At 53.1% G+C, this 20,675-nt stretch overlaps 1 protein-coding gene across 2 annotated transcripts in view; it reads left to right on the forward strand.

The window, feature by feature from the left end:
* Positions 1-20,675, forward strand: part of trnau1apb (tRNA selenocysteine 1 associated protein 1b) — a 127,811-nt gene that overhangs the window by 72,552 nt on the left and 34,584 nt on the right. For both annotated transcript variants that reach the window (XM_038797125.1, XM_038797126.1), the window contains one exon: positions 17,853-18,039. In XM_038797125.1, the coding sequence (XP_038653053.1) occupies positions 17,853-18,039 (187 nt within the window). The remainder of the gene's footprint in view (positions 1-17,852; positions 18,040-20,675) is intronic.

Below are 20,675 nucleotides of genomic sequence, written 5' to 3' on the forward strand. Positions count from 1 at the left end.
TGTTTCAGTAATGGCCACTAAATCATAGTTATTCACGATGATTTGCGCCATCAACTCATTTACCTTATTCCAAATACTACGAGCATTCAGGTAAAGTACACTTGTATGGATTCAAGATTGGCTCTTGGGCGGAAAACAGAGTAGGAATAAATGGTCATTCTTGCTGCAGGAGTGTTTTCAGAGACTAAGTATTCAGCTGCATTTCACGTGAGTGATTTCCCTTCCTAATTATGGCTCAGCTAACACAAAGACTTGTGGAGACAGCAACTCCGGTTAAAGACAGTCTTTATTTTCCAAGCTCGGCCAACGTACGTTGGACAGCAATCTGGGGCAGGTCCGATTAACTCTGAATTTACATTGTTCTTAGTTCTGTATTTATACAATTTTCAAAAGGCTGGTCGCCCACCTTGGCTGGACATCATTCAATCATTACTGTTATAGATTACATACATTGAACAATGGACTTCGGCCACGAGGAAGCTTCAGGCTGCGTTGTCATCTTGTGGGCCTCTGGGTCTTACTCATGATATCCTGATGTTTTTTCAGAACATCATCTACTGTTCTTATCTACTGTTCTTGATTCTTTGTATATACAATCCTTCCTATCTTGCCTAGTTACTGACAGGAGCTATTGTCGATATTCATCAGGGCTGTCTGGGGCTGCTGATAAGAAATGTTTCCTGCTGAACAGGCTGTATTTTGTGTGAATTCTCTTTTCTAAGGAATGTGGCTAAGTTTAGTTAGTTACGTCCTGTTATGCCTTGCAAACATTTTACTGTTAACAAAAATGTATATGTTTCATTACTACAATGCTTTAAGACTAATATAATGTTTAATTGTAAATAATTGCTAGAAGTGCCTGTGTTGAGGGAATACATTTTCTATTGTTGATTTTAGAGTCTTTGTTTAATAAACTAACCTAAGTGTATACCAAATTACTTAATGCTGTCATATTCATCCATACTTTTATATCTTGCTCTTTGTCTTAACTACCTTGATCTAATGGCCTCTTCCCTGAGCGCCCCTTCACTCGCGTTGGCAGGCTGTGGCTAGTGAGGTATTGCAAAGATTAGTTCTTGGGCCCCAACTGTTCACAATATATATTAATGATTTAGATGTAGGGACCAAATGTAATACTTCCTAGATTCTGGTTGATACAAAGCTAGGTGGGAATGTATGTTTTGAGGAAGATGTAAAGCAGCTAAAGGAGGATTGGGACAGACTGAATGAATGGACAAGAATGGGATGAAATATAATGTGGAAACATGTGAGGTAATATTCTTTGGTAGAAGAAACAGATGTGTACAGTATTTCCTAACTGGTATGAAATTAGAAAGTGTAGGTGTACAAAGGACCTGGATGCCATTATCCATAAGTCACTTGAGGCTAGCGTGCAGGTGCAGCAAGCTGTGGGAAGATTAATGGAATGATAGCGTTTATAACATAAGAACTAGGAGCAGGAGTAGGCCATCTGGCCCCTCGAGCCTGCTCCGCCATTCAATGAGATCATGGCTGATCTTTTGTGGACTCAGTTCCACTTTCCAGCCCGAACACCATAACCCTTAATCCCTTTTTTCTTCAAAAAACTATCTATCTTTACCTTAAAAACATTTAATGAAGGAGCCTCAACTGCTTCACTGGGCAAGGAATTCCATAGATTCACAACCCTTTGGGTGAAGAAGTTCCTCCTAAACTCAGTCCTAAATCTACTTCCCCTTATTTTGAGGCTATGCCCCCTAGTTCTGCTTTCACCCGCCAGTGGAAACAACCTGCCCGCATCTATCCTATCTATTCCCTTCATAATTTTAAATGTTTCGATAAGATCCCCCCTCATCCTTCTAAATTCCAACGAGTACAGTCCCAGCCTACTCAACCTCTCCTCGTAATCCAACCCTTTCAAAATTCCATTTGCCTTCTTAATCACCTGTTGCACTTGTAAACCAACCTTCTGTGACTCATGCACTAGCACACCCAAGTCTCTCTGAACAGCGGCATGCTTTAATATTTTATTGTTTAAATAATAATCCCGTTTGCTGTTATTCCTACCAAAATGGATAACCTCACGGTAGCATGGTGGTTAGCATCAATGCTTCACAGCTCCAGGGTCCCAGGTTCGATTCCCGGCTGGGTCACTGTCTGTGTGGAGTCTGCACGTCCTCCCTGTGTGTGCGTGGGTTTCCTCCGGGTGCTTCGGTTTCCTCCCACAGTCCAAAGATGTGCGGGTTAGGTGGATTGGCCATGCTAAATTGCCCGTAGTGTAAGGTTAATGGGGGGATTGTTGGGTTACGGGTATACGGGTTACGTGGGTTTAAAGGAGGGTGATCATTGTTCGGCACAACATCGAGGGCTGAAGGGCCTGTTCTGTGCTGTACTGTTCTATGTTCTATGTTCTCACATTTGTCAACATTGTATTCCATTTGCCAGACCCTAGCCCATTCACTTAACCTATCCAAATCCCTCTGCAGACTTCCAGTATCCTCTGCACTTTTCGCTTTACCACACATCTTAGTGTCATCTGCAAACTTGGACACATTGCCCTTGGTCCCCAATTCCAAATCATCTATGTAGATTGTGAACAATTGTGGGCCCAACACGGGTCCGTGAGGGACACCACTAGCTACTGATTGCCAACCAGAGAAACACCCATTAATCCCCACTCTTTGCTTTCTATTAATTAACCAATCTTCTATCCATGCTACTACTTTACCCTTAATGACATGCATCTTGATCTTATGTAGCAGACTTTTGTGTGGCACCTTGTCAAAGGCTTTCTGGAAATCCAGATATAGCACATCCATTGGCTCCCCGTTATCCACTGCACTGGTAATGTCCTCAAAAAATTCCACTAAATTAGTTAGGCACGACCTGCCCTTTATGAACCCATGCTGCGTCTGCCCAATGGGACAATTTCTATCCAGATGCCTTGCTATTTCTTCCTTGATGATAGATTCCAGCATCTTCCCTACTACCGACGTTAAGCTCACTGGCTTATAATTTCCTGCTCTCTGCCTACCTCCTTTTTTAAACAGTGGTGTCACGTTTGCAAACAAGAGGATTTGGATATAGGAGTAGTGATGTCTTGCTTCAATTGTATAGCAGCTTGGTTAGACCACACCTGGGGCAGTGTGTGCAGTTTTGGTCCCTTTAACTCAGAAATTATATTATTACCATAGAGGGAGTGCAATGAAAGTTCTCCAGACTTGTTCTGGGGATGCTGGGACACTTTTATGAAGAGTCATTGGGTAAACAGGCCTATCACTAAACTCTCTCTACAGCATGCTGCTTCTGCTTTTTAGCATGACTGTTGTGTGTTGTAGCTTCATCAGGTCAGCAGTTTTCAGCCTGATATGGTGCTCTGCTATAGGAACACAAATAAGCTATTCAGCCCTAGAGTTTCAAAGAATGAGAAGTGATGTTGTTGAAATCTGCAGAATACTTAAAGGAATAGACAGGGTAGATGCAGGTACGATGTTTCCCTTGGTTGACGAGTATAGAACCAGGGAGCATAATTTCAAAATAAGAGGGATGCTACTTTGGACCAAGATTAGGAGAAATTTAGGAGAAAGGGGCAGCAGGGTAGCATGGTGGTTAGCATAAATGCTTCACAGCTCCAGGGTCCCAGGTTCGATTCCCGGCTGGGTCACTGTCTGTGTGGAGTCTGCACGTCCTCCCACTGTGTGCGTGGGTTTCCTCCGGGTGCTCCGGTTTCCTCCCACAGTCCAAAGATGTGCGGGTTAGGTGGATTGGCCATGTTAAATTGCCCGTAGTGTCCTAATAAAAATGTAAGGTTAAGGGGGGGGGGGTTGTTGGGTTACGGGTATAGGGTGGATATGTGGGTTTGAGTAGGGTGATCATGGCTCGGCACAACATTGAGGGCCGAAGGGCCTGTTCTGTGCTGTACTGTTCTATGTTCTATGTTCTATTTCTTTCCACAGAGGGTTCTGAATTTTTGGAATTCTCCACCTCAGATGACTGTGGAAGTTCAGTCATTGAGTATGTTTATGGTCGATATTGATAGATTGCTGATTAACAATAACAGTAAAGGGTTAAACTAAACAGTGGGAGGAGGGTTCATTTGTATGTGTACGATCAGCCAAGATCAAATTGGATGGTGGTGCAGGCTCGATGGGCTACTTGTGTTCCTTTCGTAGAAAATACCAGGAGCAGCATCATATCAGGCATAAAGGTGCCACCCTGATGAAGCTACAGCTCACAACATTCATGTTAAACAGCAGAAGCAGCATGGTACAGAGCGTTTAGTGATTCCATAACCAATGGATACGTTCAAAACTTTGCAGTTCTGCCACATTCATGAATGGTGATGGAAAATTAAATAGTAAAAGGAGGAAGCTCCATGAACAATCTCTTAAACATGGAGTCTCGCTATCTTCTAAGGTCCAGACCCTGTACTGAGGATCAATGATAAAAAAAATTTAGATATTATTTTGTGCAGGTAACCTTTATTCACCCATTTCAGGAATAGTGTAGTATATACAGCAGGGCATAGATAGAACATAGAACAGTACAGCACAGAACAGGCCCTTCGGCCCTCGATGTTTGTGCCGAGCAATGATCACCCTACCCAAACCCACGTATCCACCCTATACCCGTAACCCAACAACCCCCCCCCCCCGCAACCTTACTTTATAGGACACTACGGGCAATTTAGCATGGCCAATCCACCTAACCCGCACATCTTTGGACTGTGGGAGGAAACCGGAGCACCCGGAGGAAACCCACGCACACACGGGGAGGACGTGCAGACTCCGCACAGACAGTGACCCAGCCGGGAATCGAACCTGGGACCCTGGAGCTGGAAAGCATTTATGCTAACCACCATGCTACTGTGCTGCCCCTAATAGGTTGGAGATAGGTTGATAGGTTGGAGACTTGGGCAGAGAAATGGCAAATTGAGTTTAATCCGGACAAATGTGAGATAACGCATTTTGGTAGGTCTAACATAGAGGGGAAATATATCTCAAAAGGCAAAACTCTTAGAAATATAGATAGTCAGACAGATCTGGGCGTGCAGGTCCACATCTCTGAAGGTGGCAACAGAAGTGGACAAGGTAGTCAGGAAAGCATACGGAATAGAACATAGAACAGTGCAGCACAGAACAGGCCCTCCGGCCCTCGATGTTGTGCCGAGCATTGTCCGAAACCAAGATCAAGCTATCCCACTCCCTGTCATTCTGGTGTGCTCCATGTGCCTATCCAATAACCGCTTGAAAGTTCCTAAAGTGTCCGACTCCACTATCACAGCAGGCAGTCCATTCCACACCCTAAACACTCTCTGAGTAAATAACCTACCTCGGATATCCCTCCTATATCTCCCACCCTGAATCTTATAGTTATGCTCCCTTGTAACAGCTACATCCACCCGAGGAAATAGTCTCTGAACGTCCACTCTATCTATCCCCCTCATCATCTTATAAACCTTTATTAAGTCGCCTCTCATCCTCCTCCGCTCCAAAGAGAAAAGCCCTAGCTCCCTCAACCTTTCCTCATAAGACCTATCCTGCAAACCAGGCAGCATCCTGGTAAATCTCCTTTGCACCATTTCCAATGCTTCCACATCCTTCCTATAATGAGGTGACCAGAACTGCACACAATACTCCAAATGTGGTCTTACCAGGGTCATGTATAGTTGCAGAATAACCCCGCGGCTCTTAAACTCAAGCCCCCTGTTAATAAACGCTAACACACTATAAGCCTTCTTCACGGCTCTATCCACTTAAGTGGCAACCTTCAGAGATCTTTAATACCAATAACATCATATTCCCACGTCCTAAACCACACCCTAAGTTCATCTGCCTTACCTGCTACACTTCTTGCATTAAAAGAAATGCACCTCAGACCACCTGTCCCTTTGCGTTCATCATCTCTTCCCTGTCTACCCTTAGTCACATAGAACATTACATCGCAGGACGGGCCCTTCGGCCCTCAATGCCGGCCCGTGAAACCATCTGAAGCCCATCTGACCTACACTATTCCATTTTCATCGATATGTCTATCCAGTGACCACTTAAATGCCCTTAAATTTGGCGAGTCTACTACTGTTGCAGGCAGGACGTTCCACACCCCTACTACTCTCTGAGTAAAGAAACTGTCTCTGACATCTGTCCTATATCTACCACCCCTCAATTTAAAGCTAAATTTAAGTGTTGGTCATCACCATCCGAGGAAAAAGACTCTCAATGTCCACCCTATCTAACCCTCTGACTATTGTATATGTCTCTATTAAGTCACCTCTCAGCCTTCTCCTCTCTAACGAAACAACCTCAAGTCCCTGTGCCTTTCCTCATAAGACCTTCCCTCCATACCAGGCAACATCCTAGTAAATCTCCTCTGAACCCTTTCCAAAGCTTCCACATCCTTCCTGTAATGTGACCAGAACTGCACACAGTACTCTAGGTGCGGCCGCACCAGAGTTTTGTACAGCTGCAGCATGACCTCGTGGCTCCGAAACTCAATCCCCCTAGCATACCATATGCCATATGATAAAGGCTAGCATACCATATGCCTCCTTAGCAGCCCTATTAACCTGGGTGGCAACTTTCAGGGATTTATGTACCTGGATGCCGAGATCTCTCTGTTCATCTACACTACCAAGAATCTTGCCATTAGCCCAGTACTCTGCATTCCTGTTACTCCTTCCAAAGTGAACCACCTCACACTTTTCCGCATTAAACTCCATCTGCCACATCTCAGCCCAGCTCTGCAGCTTATCTATGTCCCTCTGTAACCTATAACATACTTCAGCTCTATCCACAACTCCACCGACCTTCGTGTCATCTGCAACTTTACTAACCCATCCTTCTACACCCTCTTCCAGGTCATTTATAAAAATGACAAACAGCAGTGGCCCCAAAACAGATCCTTGCGGTACACCACTAGTAACTGAACTCCAGGATGAACATTTGCCATCAACCACCACCCTCTGTCTTCTTTCAGCTAGCCAATTACTGATCCAAACCACTAAATCACCTTCAATCCCATACTTCCGAATTGTCTGCAATAGCCTACCGTGGGGAACCTTATCAAATGCCTTACTGAAATCCATATACAGCACATCAACCGCTTTACCCTCATCCATCTGTTTGGTCACCTTCTCAAAAAACTCAATAAGGTTTGTGAGGCATGACCTACCCTTCACAAAACCGTGTTGAGTATCGCTAATAAACTTGTTCTTTTCAAGATGATTATAAACCCTATCTCTTATAACCTTTTCCAACATTTTACCCACAACCGAAGTAAGGCTCACAGGTCTATAATTACCAGGGTTGTCTCTACTCCTCTTCTTGAACAAGGGGACAACATTTGCCATCCTCCAGTCTTCTGGCACTATTCCCGTCGACAAAGACGACATAAAGATCAAGGACAAAGGCTCTGCAATCTCCTCCCTGGCTTCCCAGAGAATCCGAGGATAAATCCCATCTGGCCCAGGGGACTTATCTATTTTTACACTTTCCAAAATTGCTAACACCTCCTCCTTGTGAACCTCAATCCCATCTAGCCTGGTCGACTGTACCTGAGTATTCTCCTTGACAACATTGTCTTTCTCCAGTGTAAACACTGAAGAAAAATATCCATTTAACGCTTCCCCTATCTCCTCTGATTCCACACACAACTTTCCACTACTATCCTTGATTGGCCCTAATCTTACTCTAGTCATTCTTTTGTTCCTGACATACCTATAGAAAGCCTTAGGGTTTTCCTTGATCCTATCCGCCAACGACTTTTCGTGTCCTCTCCTCGCTCTTCTTAACTCTCCCTTTAGGTCCTTCCTGGCTAACTTGTAACTCTCAAGTGCCCTAACTGAGCCTTCATGTCTCATCCTAACATAAGCCTTCTTCTTCCTCTTGACAAGTGCTTCAACTTCCTTAGTAAACCACGGTTCCCTTGCTCAACAACTTTCTCCCTGCCTGACAGGTACATACTTATCAAGGACACGCAGTAGCTGTTCCTTGAAAAAGCTCCACATTTCGATTGTACCCATCCCCTGCAGTTTCCTTCCCCATCCTATACATCCTAAATCTTGCCGAATAGCATCATAATTGCCTTTCCCCCAGCTACAGTTCTTGCCTTGCGGTATATACCTATCCCTGCCCATTGCTAAAGTAAACATAACCGAATTGTGATCACTATCACCAAAGTGCTCACCTACATCTAAATCTAACACCTGGCCGGGTTCATTACCCAGTACCAAATCCAATGTGGTCTCGCCCCCTGTTGGCCTGTCTACATACTGTGTCAGAAAACCCTCCTGCACACACTGCACAAAAACTGACCCATGTATAGTACTCGAACTATAGTATTTCCAGTCAATATTTGGAAAGTTAAAGTCCCCCATAACAACTACCCTGTTACTCTCGCTCCTGTCGAGAATCATCTTTGCAATCCTTTCCTCTACATCTCTGGAACTATTCGGAGGTCTATAGACAACTCCCAACAGGGTGACCTCTCCTCTCCTGTTCCTAACCTCGGCCCATACTACCTCAGTAGACGAGTCCGCAAACGTCCTTTCTACCGCCGTAATACTTTACTTGATTAAAAATGCCACACCCCCCCCCCCCCTCTTTTACCATCTTCTCTGTTCTTACAGAAACATCTAAATCCTGGAACCTGCAACAAGCATTCCTGTCTCTGCTCTACCCATGTGTCCTAAATCACCACAACATCGAGATCCCAGGTACCAGCCCATGCTGCAAGCTCACCCACCTTATTCCGGATGCTCCTGACGTTGAAGTAGACACACTTCAAACCACCGTCTTGCTTGCCAGTGCCCTCTTTCGAACTTTTAACCCTATCCCTGACCTCACTACTCTCAACTTCCTGTACACTGGGACTACAATTTAGGTTCCCATCCCCCTGCTGAATTAGTTTAAACCCCCCCGAAGAGCACTAGCAAATCTCTCCCCCAGGATATTGGTACACCTCTGGTTCAGGTGAAGACCATCCTGTTTGTAGAGGTCCCACCTACCCCAGAATGAGCCCCAATTATCCAGGAAACCAAAACCCTCCCTCCTGCACCATCCCTGTAGCCACGTGTTCAACTCCTCTCTCTCCTTATTTCTCACTTCGCTAGCACGTGGCACGGGTAACAACCCAGAGATAACAACTCTGTGTTTGTTCTAGCTCTCAGCTTCCACCCTAGCTCCCTGAATTTCTGTCTCAAATCCCCATCTCTCTTCCTACCTATGTTGTTGGTACCTATGTGGACCACGACTTGGGGCTGCTCCCCCTCCCCCTTAAGGATCCCAAAAACACGATCAGAGACATCACGAACCCTGACACCTGGGAGGCAACACACCAACCGTGAGTCTCCCCTGAACAGCCAATCAGAAGCTCTGCTCTGCTGCCCTCTGCTGGATGCTTGCCTTCACTCGAACTCCTCGGGTCACTTGCGCAGGTACACCTTCAACATACGCTGACCGCACTGCACGTATGCAAATCTCCCCGGAACAGCCAATCAGAAGCTCTGCTCTGCTGCCCTCTGCTGGATCACATTCAGTTTATTATCTAGTACCTTACTGGCTTTAGTTGCTGCTTCTTTACTGACCTCTAACTTCCTAATCTGGTTCCCATCCCCCTGCCGCATTAGTTTAAAACCTCCCCAACAGTGTTAGCAAAAGCACACCCGAGGACATTGGTTCCAGTCCTGCCCAGGTCTGGACCATCTGATTTGTTATGGTCCCACCACCACCAGAACCGGTTCCCATGTCCCAAAAATCTGAACCCCTCCCTCCTGCACCATCTCCCAAGCCACGTATTCATTCTGACTATTCTTGAATTTCCACCCTTACTGTCTCATGGCACTGGTAGCAATCCTGAGATTACTACCTTTGAGGTCCTACTTTTTAACTTATCTCCTAACTCCCTAAATTCTGATTGTAGGACCTCATCCCGTTTTTTACCTATGTAGTTTGTGCCTATATGCACCACGACAACTGGCTGTTCACCCTCCCCCTTCAGTATTCCCCTGCATTCGATCTGAGACATCCCTGACCTGTGCACCCGGGAAGTAACATACCATTCGGGAGTCTTGTTTTCGACCACAGAAACGCCTGTCTACTCCTCTTACGATTGAACCGTGCTGCTGACCTGCCTGGGTCTGCTTTAAAAGCCAGCGATTTAGCCCAGTGTGCTAAACCAGCCCCTTGACCTTGACAGTCTGCTGAAGGATCCATCCGACAGGATCCCCCATCTCTTTCCTGAAGGGCCTTAGAGTCATAGAGGTTTACAGCATGAAAGCTGGCCCTTCGGCCCAACTTGTCCATGTCACCCAGTTTTTACCACTACTCTAGTCCCTATTGCCTGCATTTGGTCCATATCCCTCTATACTCAGCTTCCCCATATATCTGTCTAAATGTTTTTTAAATGACAAAATTGTACGCCCCTCTATTACTGCCTCTGGCAGCTCGTTCCAGACACTCACCACCCTCTGTGTGAAAACATTGCCCCTCTGGACCCTTTTGAATCTCTCCCCTCTCAGCTTAAACCTATTCCCTCAAGTTCTAGTCTCCCCTACCTTTGGGAAAAGACTATCTACCTTATCTATGCCCCTCATTATTTTATTCACCTCTATAAGATCACCTCTAAGCTTCCTAACTCCAGCGAGAAAAGTCCCAGTTTATCTAGCCCCTCAGAGAACATAGAACAATACAGCGCAGTACAGGCCCTTCGGCCCACGATGTTGCACCGTCCTGTGAATCCCTTCTAAAGTCCCTCCACACTATTCCCTTTTCGTCCATATGCCTATCCAATGACCATTTGAATGCGTTTAGTGTTGGCGACTCCACTACTGTTGCAGGCAGGGCATTCCACGCCCTTACTACTCTCTGAGTAAAGAACCTACCTCTGACATCTGTCCTATATCTATCTCCCCTCAATTTAACGCTATGTCCCCTCGTGCTGGACATCACCATCCGAGGAAAAAGGCTCTCGATGTCCACCCTATCTAATCCTCTGATCATCTTGTATGCCTCAATTAAGTCCCCTCTTAACCTTCTTCTCTCTAACGAAAACAGCCTCAAGTCCTTCAGCCTTTCCTCATATGATCTTCCCTCCATACCAGGCAACATTCTTGTAAATCTCCTCTGTACCCTTTCCAATGCTTCCACATCCTTCCTATAATGTGGCGACCAGAACTGCACATAATACTCCAAATGCGGCCGCACCAGTTTTGTACAACTGCAACATGACCTCATGGCTCCGAAACTCAATTCCTCTACCAATAAAAGCTAACACACTGTACGCCTTCTTAACAACCCTCTCAACCTGGGTGGCAACTTTCAGGGATCTATGGACATGGACACCGAGATCTCTCTGCTCGTCCACACTACCAAGAATCTTACCATTAGCCCAGTACTCTGCCTTCCTGTTATTCCTTCCAAAATGAATCACCTCACACTTTTCTGCATTAAACTCCATTTGCCACCTGTCAGCCCAGCTCTGCAGCTTATCTATGTCCTTCTGTAACTTGTAACATCCTTCTGCACTGTCCACAACTCCACCGACTTTAGTGTCATCTGCAAATTTACTCACCCATCCTTGTACGCCCTCCAGGTCATTTATAAAAATTACAAACAGCAACGGCCCCAAAACAGATCCTTGTGGCACACCACTAGTAACTGGACACCAGTCAGAGCATTTCCCATCAAACTCCACTCTTTGTCTTCTATCAGCTTGCCAATTTCTGATCCAAACTAAATCACCCTGAATCCCATGCCTCTGTATTTTCTGCAATAGCCTACCGTGGGGAACCTTATCAAACGCTTTACTGAAATCCATATACACCACATCAACTGCTTTACCCTCATCCACCTGTTTGGTCACCTTCTCGAAGAACTCAATAAGGTTTGTGAGGTACGACCTACCCTTCACAAAATCATGTTGACTATCTCTAATCAAATTATTCCTTTCCAGATGATTATACATCCCATCTCTTATAAACCTTTCCAAGACTTTTCCCACAACAGAAGTAAGGCTCACTGGTCTGTAGTTACCGGGGTTATCTCTACTCCCCTTCTTGTACAAGGGGACAACATTTGCTATCCTCCAGTCCTCTGTATTCCTGTAGACAAAGATGACTTAAAGATCAAAGCCAAAGGCTCAGCAATCTCCACCCTAGCTTCCCAGAGAATCCTAGGATAAATCCCATCCGGCCCAGGGGACTTACCTATTTTCACACTTTCCAGAATCGCTAACACCTCCTCCTTATGAACCTCAAGCCCTTCTAGTCTAGTAACATCCTAGTAAATCTTTCCTGCACACTTTCTAGTTTAATAATATTCTTTCTATAATACGAGAACTGTATGCAGCATTCCAAGTGTGCCCTTATTAATGTATTGTCCAACAGGACGTCTCAACTCCTGTATTCAATGTTCTGACCAATGAAAGCAAGCATGCTAAATCCCTTCTTCATCACCACCTGTGACTCCACTTTCAAGGAGCTATGAACCTGTACTCCTTGATCTATTTGTTCTATAACTCTCCCCAACTCCTACCCTTAACTGAGTAGGTCCTGCCCCGATTTGGTCAACCAAAATGCATTACTTCATATTTATCCAAATTAAACTCCATCTGCCATTCATCAGCCCACTGGCCCAATTAGTCAAGATCCCATTGCAATCCTAGGTAATCTTCTTCACTGTCCACTATGCCACCAATCTTGGTGTCACCTACAGAACTTTCTAACCGTGCCTCCTAAATTCTCATCCAAATCATTAACATAAATAGCAAATAGCAGTGGGCTCAGTACTGATCGCTGAGGCACACCGCTGATCACAGGCCTCCAGTTTGAAAAACAACCCTCTCGTCAAGCCAATTTTGTATCCAATTGGCTATCTCACCCTGGATCCTGTGAGATTTAACATTATGCAACAGCCTACCGTGCGATGCCTTGTCAACTGCCTTGCGAAAGGTCATGTAGGTAATATCGACTGCACTGCCCTCATCTACCTTCTTGGTTCCTCCTTCAAAAAACTCAGTCAAATTTGTGAGACATGATTTTGCACTCCGAAAGCCATGCTGACTGTCCTTAATTAGTCCTTGCCTCTCTAAATGCCTGTAGATCCTGTCTTTCTACAACTTTACAGACATTAGGCACACCGGTCTGTCGTTCCCAGGCTTTTCCCTGTGGCCTTTCTGAAACAAAGGCACAACATTTGCTACCCTCCAATCTTTAGGCACCTCACCTGTGGCTGTCGACGATTCAAATATCTCTGCTAGGGAACACAAAATTTCCTCCCTAGACTCCCACTACGTCCTGGGATACATTTCATCAGGTCCCGGGGATTTATCTACCTTGATGCGCTTTAAGGCTTCCAGCACCTCCTCTGTAATATGTACACTACTCAAGATATTACTATTTATTTCCTCAAGTTCTATAACAGACCTTTCTCAACAGTAAATACCGATGAAAATTATTCATGTAGGATCTCACCCATTTCTTGTGGATTTGCACATAGAAGACCTTGGAGATTCTTAAGAGGCCCTACTCTCTCCCTCATTACTTTTTTTCCATTTATGTATTTGTAGAAGCTCTTTGGATTCTCATTTGCCTTTGTCTGCCAAAGCAATCTCATGTCCCCTTTTTGCCCTCCTGATTTCTCTCTTAACTAGGACACTAAGTGCAGACTACTGCCAGATTAACTTGTGGTCCAAGGGGTTTCTCTTCATGCGTTTTTCCATGATGGACAATGGTGTGATACGGTCCAACTACTTGGAGCATTCCGTGACAGTGTGGCCAGACTTACCCTTCGCAACACTGAGGACAGATGGAACGTCAGCACATAGTGATACTTGGTGTTTGCATTCTGAGGATCTATGCACAGCTTGATGCAACTACACACAAAGGTGGCCATCAGGATTAGGGAAATGTTGGGCACATTTTTTTCCCTTATCTACATTGCGCCCCTTAGAACACGGTCCATTTTTCACCCCCAAGTGAAGCGGAAAATGGCTTCGGTAATTGCCACAGAGCAATGAGGAATGGGCCAAACCTGCAGCAACACCAAGAGCACCTGGCACTGAAGACAAGGTTCTTACCTGCAATGGAGAGAGTCACTCCCATGTACCCAGTTTTTGGTTCATTATACCTACCCGCTCCTTCCAGTTTTTACAAGTATACTCAGCCCTGACCCCCTCCCCCCGCAACTCAGCCCCGTAACCCGACCGTCCCGGTCTCAACCCCCCCACCCGCCCGCCCCGGACTCAGCCCCGCCACCCGCCCGCCCCGGAGTCAGTCCCGCCACCCCGCCCGCCCCGGACTCAGTCCCGCCACCCGCCCGCCCTGGACTCAGCTCCCCCACCCGCCCGCCCCGGACTCAGTTCCCCCGCCGGCCCGCCCCGGACTCAGCTCCCCCACCCGCCGGCTCGCCCCGGACTCAGCTCCCCCACCCGCCGGCCCGCCCCGGACTCAGCTCCCCCACCCGCCGGCCCGCCCCGGACCCAGCTCCCCCACCCGCCCGCCCCGGACTCAGCTCCCCCACCCGCCCGCCCCGGACTCAGCTCCCCCACCCGCCCGCCCGCCCCGGACTCAGCTCCCCCACCCGCCCGCCCGCCCCGGACTCAGCTCCCCCACCCGCCGGCCCGCCCCGGACTCAGCTACCCCACCCGCCGGCTCGCCCCGGACTCAGCTCCCCCACCCGCCCGCCCCGGACTCAGCTCCCCCACCCGCCCGCCCCGGACTCAGCTCCCCCGCCGGCCCGCCCCGGACTCAGCTCCCCCACCCGCCGGCTCGCCCCGGACTCAGCTCCCCCACCCGCCGGCCCGCCCCGGACTCAGCTCCCCCACCCGCCGGCTCGCCCCGGACTCAGCTCCCCCACCCGCCCGCCCCAGACTCAGCTCCCGCACCCGCCCGCCCGCGCCGGACGCAGCTCCCCCACCCGCCCGCCCCGGACTCAGCTCCCCCACCCGCCCGCCCCGGACTCAGCTCCCCCACCCGCCCGACCCGGACTCAGCTCCCCCACCCGCCCGACCCGGACTCAGCTCCCCCACCCGCCCGCCCGCCGCCCGCCCCGGACTCATCTCCCCCACCCGCCCGCCCCGGACTCAGCTCCCCCACCCGCCCGCCCGGACTCAGCTCCCCCGCCCGCCCGCCCGCCCCGGACTCAGCTCCCCCACCCGCCCGCCCCGGACTCAGCTCCCCCACCCGCCGGACCGCCCCGGACTCAGCGTCCCCACCCGCCGGCCCGCCCCGGACTCAGCTCCCCCACCCGCCGGCCTGCCCCGGACTCAGCTCCCCCACCCGCCGGCCCGCCCCGGACTCAGCTCCCCCGCCCGCCGGCCCGCCCCAGACTCAGCTCCCGCACCCGCCCGCCCGCGCCGGATGCAGCTCCCCCACCCGCCCACCCCCGGACTCAGCTCCCCCACCCGCCCGCCCCGGACTCAGCCCCCCCACCCGCCCGCCCGCCCCGGACTCAGCTCCCCCACCCGCCCGCCCCGGACTCGGCTCCCCCACCCGCCCGCCCCGGACTCGGCTCCCCCACCCGCCCGCCCCGGACTCGGCTCCCCCACCCGCCCGCCCCGGACTCGGCTCCCCCACCCGCCCGCCCCGGACTCGGCTCCCCCACCACCCACCCGCCCCGGACTCAGCTCCCCCACCTGCCCGCCCGCCCGCCCCGGACTCGGCTCCCCCACCCACCCGCCCCGGACTCAGCTCCCCCACCTGCCCGCCCGCCCGCCCCGGACTCAGCTCCCGCGCCTGACCACCCCGGACTCAGCTCCCCCGCGAGATCACCCCGGACTCAGCTCCCCCGCGAGATCACCCCGGACTCAGCTCCCGCGCCTGACCATCGCGGACTCAGCTCCCCCGCGAGATCACCCCGGACTCAGCTCCCGCGCCTGACCATCGCGGACTCAGCTCCCCCACGAGATCACCCCGGACTCAGCTCCCCCACGAGATCGCCCCAGGCTCAGCTCCCGAGCCCGACCACCCTGGACTCTGCCCCACTTTCCTGACTCAGCCCACTCCCTCCCCCCAGATGCCGGTCCCCTTCCTCCTACACCACTTTAGAATTTGGAGAACAAAGTAGAATAGGTTTATAAATTATGTACTTCGGAATTCGAGCAATCCTGTAATAATGGGGCCTCACGGTAGCATGGTGGTTAGCATCAATGCTTCACAGCTCCAGTGGTCCCAGGTTCGATTCCCGGCTGGGTCACTGTCTGTGTGGAGTCTGCACGTCCTCCCCGTCTGTGCGTGGGTTTCCTCCGGGTGCTCCGGTTTCCTCCCACAGTCCAAAGATGTGCGGGTTAGGTGGATTGGCCATGCTAAATTGCCCGTAGTGTAAGGTTAATGGGGGGATTGTTGGGTTACGGGTATACGGGTTACGTGGGTTTAAGTAGGGTGATCATTGCTCGGCACAACATCGAGGGCCGAAGGGCCTGTTCTGTGCTGTACTGTTCTATGTTCTAAGTATAATGGTCTTCATTCTGCAGTTAACAGTAAATCAAGTACACTTGCTACTGACCCAAAGATCGAGCGGTCTCTGTGGCGGGAATTTCCCCTTCCTCACAACAGTGTAAATCTGTTGTCAAATGTATTGGTGTGCAGCAGCAATGGTCAATAGATTTAGATTTCACGTGTACCGAGGTACAGTGTAAAGTATTGTTCTGCGTACAGTCCGGACAAATCCTTCCATACATGAAAATCATAGGACAACTAAGTTTTAAAATGTTATAAGAAATGTGGGAAGAGGATCTGTGTGAGAGAGCTCACAGAGAGTCACCACGGCGCAATCTTCATGAGTAGCAGGTAGGCAACCAATTAAATTGAAGTATTCACACACAGCAAACCATGAAGCTAAAAACACTTAAATTCCTTCATTTGTATTCTCACTTTTTCAGATAGTGAAATACATGTTTTAACTGTATTCTGATAAAAGACCTGTGCATTTCTGTGCTGTTCAAGTCTGAATTTGTGGTGTAATGACTGTAAATGTTGACAGTTCCACTGTCATTACCACAGAAAAGTCCAGGCTGATATATTTATAAATTGGAAGTTTTATTGAGTTCCTAACCAGATAATAATTAGCATCATCTTTATCCTGACCCCATAAAAGCATACTGATCAAACATTTCTGGTGTAAAAACAATCTGTTGAAGAATCAAACTGCAGAAGTAGGTTTGTGGCTACTGAAAACGCAAGTCTCCATGTACATTGGCTTAATCGAACACAAGCTTGTTTATAAGTTGATGTATTTGGTGAACCTTTGTGTGTAGAGAAAGGACCGCAGCAGTTTAGTGACGCATTTTGGGCAATGGTGTGAAAGAAGGATGCAAGAAAAGTTCTGAATTGTCAAAGATAATTTCTACTACCTTTGATTTTATGTCAATATGTATGAATCTCCATTGACATTGGCCTTACATAAATAGTGCTTTTAAACAAATCTATCTATTTTAATTAGTTTATTATAATTCCCAACTTAGATTCATAATCAATGCATTTCAAATAGTTCACAGCTGCACCTGATTAAAAATGATTGTCAGTCAATGATTCATTAAAAGGTAAGGATTACAGCTGATCTTATTGCCTCCTATTTAACTGGTGAGCCTGTGTTTCATTATTTACTTTGAGAGTCAAAGATGGCTTTTTGTAGTAATGAGGCAGAGTTGAGAGGAGCTTCTCATAATGTGTGCTTGTACTGTCAGAGGTTAGTTTAAATATTTAGTATGTGGTCTCTAAATAATGCTGAGGCCATGTTGTTTATCTTCCTAACTAGAGTTCCTCATTTCGTCCTTTTGAAGTGAGAGATTCTGACATGTAGTCATGTGCTGCAAAACTCAATCATTTGATTTTGAGGTGATTTACTGGACTATTCAATTTGAACATGGTGTCATTTCAGTGCAAAGACCAAACCAGAATACCAACCAACCGCCACATATAATTATACACAATACTATCAGCAGTATTACTCTCAGTGGGGGTATGATCCCTATGCCAGCTACAGCTATGGATACCCGCAGTATGGCTCAACAGAGGCACCAGCAATAACCTCTTCCCTGATCACAGATATGGCACAACTGTCGGAGGTAAAATCACTCACTCAGTTATTTTTTCTTTGCTTGGTTGTTTTGCTTGCCTCTCCTCTGCCGCCCCTCTCCCCCCGCCCGCCCCCCCCCTCTCCCCCCGCCCGCCTACCCTCTCCCCCCGCCCGCCTACCCTCTCCCCCCGCCCGCCCCCCCCCCTCTCCCCCCGCCCGCCCCCCCCCCTCTCCCCCCGCCCGCCCCCCCCCTCTCCCCCCGCCCGCCCCCCCCCTCTCCCCCGCCCGCCCCCCCTCTCCCCCCGCCCGCCCCCCCTCTCCCCCCGCCCGCCCCCCCTCTCCCCCCGCCCCCCCCCCCTCTCCCCCCGCCCCCCCCCCTCTCCCCCCGCCCCCCCTCTCCCCCCCCCCCCCTCTCCCCCCGCCCCCCCCCCCCCCCCCCCCCTCCCCCCGCCCCCCCTCTCCCCCCGCCCCCCCTCTCCCCCCCGCCCCCCCTCCCCCCGCCCCCCCTCTCCCCCGCCCCCCCTCTCCCCGCCCCCCCTCCCCCCGCCCCCCCCCTCCCCCCCCCCCCCCCCCCTCCCCCCGCCCCCCCCTCTCCCCAGCCCCCCCTCTCCCCCGCCCCCGCTCCCCCCGCCCCCCTCTCCCCGCCCCCCCTCTCCCCGCCCCCCCTCTCCCCCCCCCCCCTCTCCCCCGCCCCCCCTCTCCCCCGCCCCCCCTCTCCCCCGCCCCCCCTCTCCCCCCCCCCCCCTCCCCCCGCCCCCCCTCTCCCCCGCCCCCCTCTCCCCCCGCCCCCCCCCTCTCCTCCCCCCGCCCCCCCTCTCCCCCGCCCCCCCCTCTCCCCCCGCCCCCCCTCATCCCCCCGCCCCCCCCCCCCCCCCCTCCCGCCCCCCGCCCCCCCCCTCTCCCCCCGCCCCCCTCTCCCCCCCCCCCCCTCTCCCCCCCCCGCCCCCCCCTCCTCCCCCCGCCCCCCCCTCCCCCCCCCCCCCTCCCCCCCCCCCCCCCCCCCCGCTCCCCCTCTCCCCCCCGCCCCCCTCTCCCCCCCGCCCCCCCTCTCCCCCCCCCCCCCTCCCCCCCCCCCCCCCCCCCCTCTCCCCCCCCGCCCCCCCCTCCTCCCCCCCGCCCCCCCGCTCCCCCCCCCCCCCCCTCCCCCCCCCCCCGCCCCCCTCTCCCCCCCCCCCCCCTCTCTTCCCCCCCCCCCCCTCTCCCCCCGCCCCCCCTCTCCCCCCCCTCCCCCCCCCCTCTCCCCCCCCCCCCCCCCTCTCTCCCCCCCGCCCCCCCTCCCCCCCGCCCCCCCTCTTCCCCCCCCCCCCCCTCTCCCTCCCCCCCCCCCCCTCTCCCCCCCCCCCCTCTCTCCCCCCCACGCCCCCTCTCTCCCCCCCCCCCTCTCTCCCCCCCCGCCCCCTCTCTCCGCCCCGCCCCCTCTCTCCCCCCCGCCCCTCTCTCCCCCCCGCCCCCTCTCTCCCCCCCCCGCCCCCTCTCTCCCCCCCGCCCCCTCTCTCCCCCCCGCCCCCTCTCTCCCCCCGCCCCCCTCTCTCCCCCCCGCCCCCTCTCCCCCCCGCCCCCTCTCCCCCCCGCCCCGCCTCTCCCCCCGCCCCGCCTCTCCCCCCGCCCCCTCTGTCCCCCCCCGCCCCCCTCTGTCCCCCCCGCCCCCCTCTCCCCGCCCCCTCTCCCCCCCGCCCCCCCTCTCCCCCCCGCCCCCCTCTCTCCCCCCCGCCCCCTCTCTCCCCCCCGCCCCCCCTCTCCCCCCCCGCCCCCCTCTCTCCCCCCCGCCCCCCTCTCTCCCCCCCCGCCCCCCTCTCTCCCCCCCCGCCCCCCTCTCTCCCCCCCGCCCCCCTCTCTCCCCCCCCCGCCCCCCTCTCTCCCCCCCGCCCCCCTCTCTCCCCCCGCCCCCCTCTCTCCCCCCCGCCCCCCTCTCTCCCCCCCGCCCCCCTCTCTCCCCCCCGCCCCCCTCTCTCCCCCCGCCCCCCTCTCTCCCCCCGCCCCCCTCTCTCCCCCCCGCCCCCCTCTCTCCCCCCCGCCCCCCTCTCTCCCCCCCGCCCCCCTCTCTCCCCCCCGCCCCCCTCTCTCCCCCCCGCCCCCCTCTCTCCCCCCCGCCCCCCTCTCTCCCCCCCGCCCCTCTCTCCCCCCCCCGCCCCCCTCTCTCCCCCCCCGCCCCCCTCTCTCCCCCCCGCCCCCCTCTCTCCCCCCCGCCCCCCTCTCTCCCCCCCCGCCCCCCTCTCTCCCCCCCCGCCCCCCTCTCTCCCCCCCCGCCCCCCTCTCTCCCCCCCCGCCCCCCTCTCTCCCCCCCCCCCCCTCTCTCCCCCCCGCCCCCCTCTCTCCCCCCCCCTCCCCCCGCCCCCCTCTCTCCCCCCCGCCCCCCTCTCTCCCCCCCCGCCCCCCTCTCTCCCCCCCCCCCCCCCTCTCTCCCCCCCGCCCCCCTCTCTCCCCCCCCCCGCCCCCCTCTCTCCCCCCCGCCCCCCTCTCTCCCCCCCGCCCCCCTCTCTCCCCCCCGCCCCCCTCTCCTCCACCCCGCCCCCTCTCTCCCCCCGCCCCCCTCTCTCCACCCCCCGCCCCCCTCTCTCCCCCCCGCCCCCCTCTCTCCCCCCCGCCCCCCTCTCTCTCCCCCCCGCCCCCTCTCTCCCCCCCGCCCCCCTCTCTCCCCCCCCGCCCCCCTCCTCCCCCCGCCCCCCTCTCTCACCCCCCGCCCCC

This window comes from Scyliorhinus canicula, chromosome 5 (genome assembly GCF_902713615.1).
Source record: "Scyliorhinus canicula chromosome 5, sScyCan1.1, whole genome shotgun sequence".
NCBI lineage: Eukaryota > Metazoa > Chordata > Chondrichthyes > Carcharhiniformes > Scyliorhinidae > Scyliorhinus > Scyliorhinus canicula.